The 4,600-nt window shown below is 36.1% G+C and overlaps 1 protein-coding gene across 1 annotated transcript in view; it reads left to right on the top strand.

Moving 5' to 3' along the window:
• The window catches only part of YIPF7 (Yip1 domain family member 7), a 32,866-nt gene extending 29,633 nt beyond the window's left edge, over positions 1–3,233 (top strand). The window contains exon 6 of the mRNA XM_045284216.1: positions 2,728–3,233. Within this exon, the coding sequence (XP_045140151.1) occupies positions 2,728–2,890 (163 nt within the window). The 3' untranslated portion in view covers positions 2,891–3,233. The remainder of the gene's footprint in view (positions 1–2,727) is intronic.
• The last annotated feature ends 1,367 nt before the right edge of the window (positions 3,234–4,600 follow it).

Genomic DNA, 4,600 nt, shown 5'->3' with positions numbered 1-4,600 from the left:
CTATCATGCTCAGTCCCCACCAGGGTTTCAGCAGTTCCTCTTTGTTACATTACCCTTGATTATGCCCTACCAGGTCTCCCACACCCACCTCACCACCAATTTGGATCATTTGCTGTTCCCTTGTCCCTGGGTTTGTCAACACCACTTCCTTTCCCCCCACCTCCCCCTCTCCCATGTCCCCACGGAACTGTTCTTCCTGTTGTTTTCTCCTCCAGATTGTTCATCCAGCCTATCTTATTTAGACAGACCTGCAGAGATAGTAACATGCACAAAAGCAAGACAGAGCAAAACCAAGCTACAATATACAACAAAATAGCAACAACAACAAACCAATGACAAAAAAAAAACACAAGAAGAAAGAAAAGCTTGTATTTAGTTCACGGATCATTTGTTGGCCTTTGGGAGTTTTTTCCAGTCCAGTCTGTTTGTGCACCTTGCCCTGGCCCCAAAGTCCACCTTCAGCATTTCCTGGGGACCTCGCCGCTCCCCTCTCTTGCTATTCTGTTGCACCCCCTTAGTGTTTTGCCTTGGTGTGGCGGGATCAGATTGGGTGCAATTCCCACTGTAGGGCTATGGGTCAGTGAGGGGCATCATATCTCATAGTGGGGCTGGCCATGTGGTCTTCTCTGTGGACTGGCTGCTCTAATGAGTTTGGGAATTTTTAAGGATGAATCAGAATAATATTCTTTGGCAAAAATGCAAAAAATTGTAAAAAAATTGCTGTCTAAATTCTACAATAATATATCTAACATCAGTACTAAACCACATAATAAATGGAAGTGCTTGTTAAGGTATATAATATACAAAAAATCTCTATGATATAATTGTTAAAGTATATAATATACAAAAAAACTCTATGGATAAGTCTCAAAAACCAATAGCTCAGGATAGATTTATATATTCAATGCATATGTTTTCTGTCCATAGTGTTGTTTTTAAAATGTGGAATACTTGCTGATAATGTTTCCTCTAAATCATTTTTCAAAATATTAAAAGTAAAAAGTTGAAAGCTAAAAGTCTTGCATTTTGAGTGTCATTAGTAACCCAGCCAGAACTTTTCCATAAGATTTTCATTCTTCAATTGTGAAAACTGATTTTTAAAGTGAGGGAACTGCTTGATCCATCAGACGATCAGACTGAAAATTATTTTTTGGCCATATTAGTGTACAGTGAACCCTCGTTTATCGCGGTTAATCGGTTCTAGACCCTACCGTAATAAATGAAATTCCGCGAAGTAGGATTCCTTATTTGTAAATCAAATATTTTCGTAGTTAGAGCATAGAGGACATGAAAAAACACCCTTTAGTCACCATTACACTCGTATTACCCAATTTATTAAACGAATATGGGAAAATACAGTAAAACATTTTGGACGTTACAATTATCATTTATTATTTATTATATTATTTATGGCATCAAGCGTGTACAGTATGAGCCAATCAGTGGCAGTAATGACAGAGCATGCGTTGTTACACAAAAACCGCGATAGAGTGAAGCCGCAGAAATCGAAGCGCGAAGTGGCGAGGGTTCACTGTAATTCAATTAATAATAAATAATTGCATATTTTTGTTCATAAAACTATAAATTAAATTTTTCTAGAAATGATTCATAATAGTTATCAATTAAATAAATGTGTGTAATATTTATTGGGGTGTTTTTTGTGTATATATTTTTCCTTAATTTATAACTAAGGCATCTTTCATTATACCTTGCAATTTGTTATTTCTCTGCTTTGCCTTGATCATTAAAATATATATCTGTGATTCTTATACATAAATTCATAAATTCATTTCTCAACTTCAGATTTAATACAGTCAGGCAGCATAATTTGATGACTGAGAGAGTAGTGTGCTAGAAGATACATGATCTTGGTCTTATTCATACTCTGCAATTTTCCTTACGTCATTTTACTGCTTTAAAGCTGGGGTTCTAGATGGCTTCCTAAGGCCTCTCCTAAGTCTTTTTATTTTCCTAAATAAAGCATTCTGTCTTGCACCTAAGGAGGGAAATTCACTGTTTATCATCTACCTCTCCCATTAGTCCTTCTAAGGTGATTAAGGTTAATTACCTCATTTACTTATTTGTCCTTAAAAAACTAATTGATGCCAGAGGTACTTTTTGAAGATACCAATTTGAACGCATTTTTTCAATATTCTGAAAAATCCACATAGTAAAAAGTGACATTCATTGATGAGGATAGAAGCCACACATATACTGGAGCTATGTTGGGCTTTGCTGTCCAAGATAAAACCTTGGGGAGTGGACCAAAAATTGAGAAAAGAGTCATCCTACTGAAATGCAAGTCCACTAAGTTTTCTGCTTTTGGGGGGTCAATTTAGGAAGAAAGTAGTGGGAAAGAATAACAAGTAATATATAGCTATATGACAAAACTCTAAATATACTGAATAAGAGCATCTTAGGAGTTGGGATTTGAATGTTGACAGGTGAGAAAAGCTGCAAATGAATTCTTTTGTTTCTAAGTGATTATTTTTTTTGCTGAGATATAATTTTAAGAAAATGTTAGTACATATGGCTGGTCTTTGATGGTTTATTTGACTCAAAAGTTTTCTGACTGGCAGAGGCCTTTGTGTTCATTCCCCTACTTTATTAAAGGAGATGGAGAGCATTTGATAAATTTTGTACTGAAGGCATTTCCGAGAAAGCACTGAGTTGGTGAACACATTTTCACAGAATGTAAGCTAATTCTCTCTTTTCTCTTTGCAATAGGGGCACCACTGGAACCCTGTCAGCTCTGGTCATTATTGGCTGGTGTAGCCTCTCAGCATCTAAAATCTTCATTTCAGCCTTAGCTATGGAAGGACAACAGCTTCTTGTTGCTTATCCTTGTGCCTTACTTTATGGACTTTTTGCACTCCTAACTGTTTTCTGAAAGTGCTTTAAGTGTCCTTACAAGATTATTCTGAAAATGCATTCTCATTTAAATTTGCTCATATGATTTCTGTTTTATGGCTATTGAGAGAACAATAAACAGAGAAACAAAACAGCACTTAAGGATGGCGATTTCAAAAAGCCTGTTAGGTTTGAAAGATGTTTTGCTGTTTTGGTATGGTGCATTGAAACTTTTTCCTTAAAAAAAAAAAGTAATGATGATAATCATTTTTCATAAATCTGAATGTAGAAATATAATTGTACTACTGATAAACCTTGTTTCGCTCAATAGATGCATTTCTGATAAATGGAAAGTAAATAAAATCATATGCTATTTAAACAGATCTTTAAGGACAGCTCAGATGTATGTAAATTGCTAAAAATCTCACTGTCCAGAGCTTTGGAGAGTAGTGAGGAGACTGCGGAGGTGTTTGGTTGGTTGGTTTGCTGTAGTCTTTCATCTGACTTCAGCAACTGCTCTTTGGTCCTATTCAGACAGTTCCTTGAACCAGTGATTTTTTAACCCTTGACTTTTCTCTTACTCAGCTGAGATGCTAGGGTCAATCCCTATTGTTTCTTTCACCTTTTAAATAATTTACGTTTGTTGTTGAGAATGTGCACAACAGAACATACACCAATCCAACAACTTATATAAGCACAATGCAGTGGTTTGATTACATTTTTAGAATTGTGAAATTATTTGCACCCTCATTTTATCCCTATTTCTTGTTTGCTTATGTTTTCAGGGTTATTGCCACTTGATCCCTAAGCAGCCGACTAGAAGTAACACTACCTGCTTCACATTCATTATATGAACATATCTTAAATCGCTCCTTTGTCCTACCCATAAATACTCGAGTAAACTTGTTTTCATGCTTTCTGAGATGCTATATAAGATGATTTCTTCATTCTTGAAGTCTCCAACACTCTGCAAATGATTTCTGTCACACACTACCTAGAGGTAGGTCAAATTTCACAGTTAAGGGCACAAATCTTCTTGAAGATTATCCTAATTTCAGATATTAGTTACATGTTCATGTATTCCCAAGGCCACTGTCACTTCTGGTGATCTGGTTACAAATTTAAGGATTTCCATTGCTAATTCAGTTTTGATATTTTGCTAAATCACTTACAGATCTTATTCAAAGTACTATACTTTTGAACTATAAGCGGTTTATATATGATATGAATTTTACCATAGCAAAAGGAAACAATTCAGAACCAATCAATGGTCCTCAGGCTTATCGTAGAAAACAGACTCCAACCACTTAGGAAAATCTCAGGGTTTTAGAGTGTAATTCCTAGGAACCAGTAACAAACTGGGGACATCTCTTTGGGTAAAGTTAATTCTTCACAACATTATACACATTCCTCTGTCATTTGTCATTGTTTGTTTAGCATTTACTAAAGTAAAAACAAAAACATCCTTGTCTTCTCATTACCAAATATACCCTCCTATCCGAAACTATGGAGCATTCTAGTAGTGTATTGCTTCTGACTTGGGCTACTAGCAGCAACATCCACAGTTCAAAATCACCAGCTGCTTGTTGGGAGAAAGACATGGTTTTATACACTCATAAAGAGTTACAATCTGGAAATGCACTGCGGACAGTTCTACCCTGTTGTATATGGTTGCTATGAGTTGGCATCCACTCAATGACAGAGACTTGAGGAGGTAGAGAATCGCACCAGTGAGCTAGAAGATAACCAG

Source organism: Echinops telfairi, unplaced genomic scaffold, assembly GCF_000313985.2.
Source record: "Echinops telfairi isolate 266 unplaced genomic scaffold, ASM31398v2 ScPeMD7_7468;HRSCAF=8506_0, whole genome shotgun sequence".
NCBI classification, from domain to species: domain Eukaryota; kingdom Metazoa; phylum Chordata; class Mammalia; order Afrosoricida; family Tenrecidae; genus Echinops; species Echinops telfairi.
This window is presented reverse-complemented; position numbering and strand designations above follow the sequence as displayed.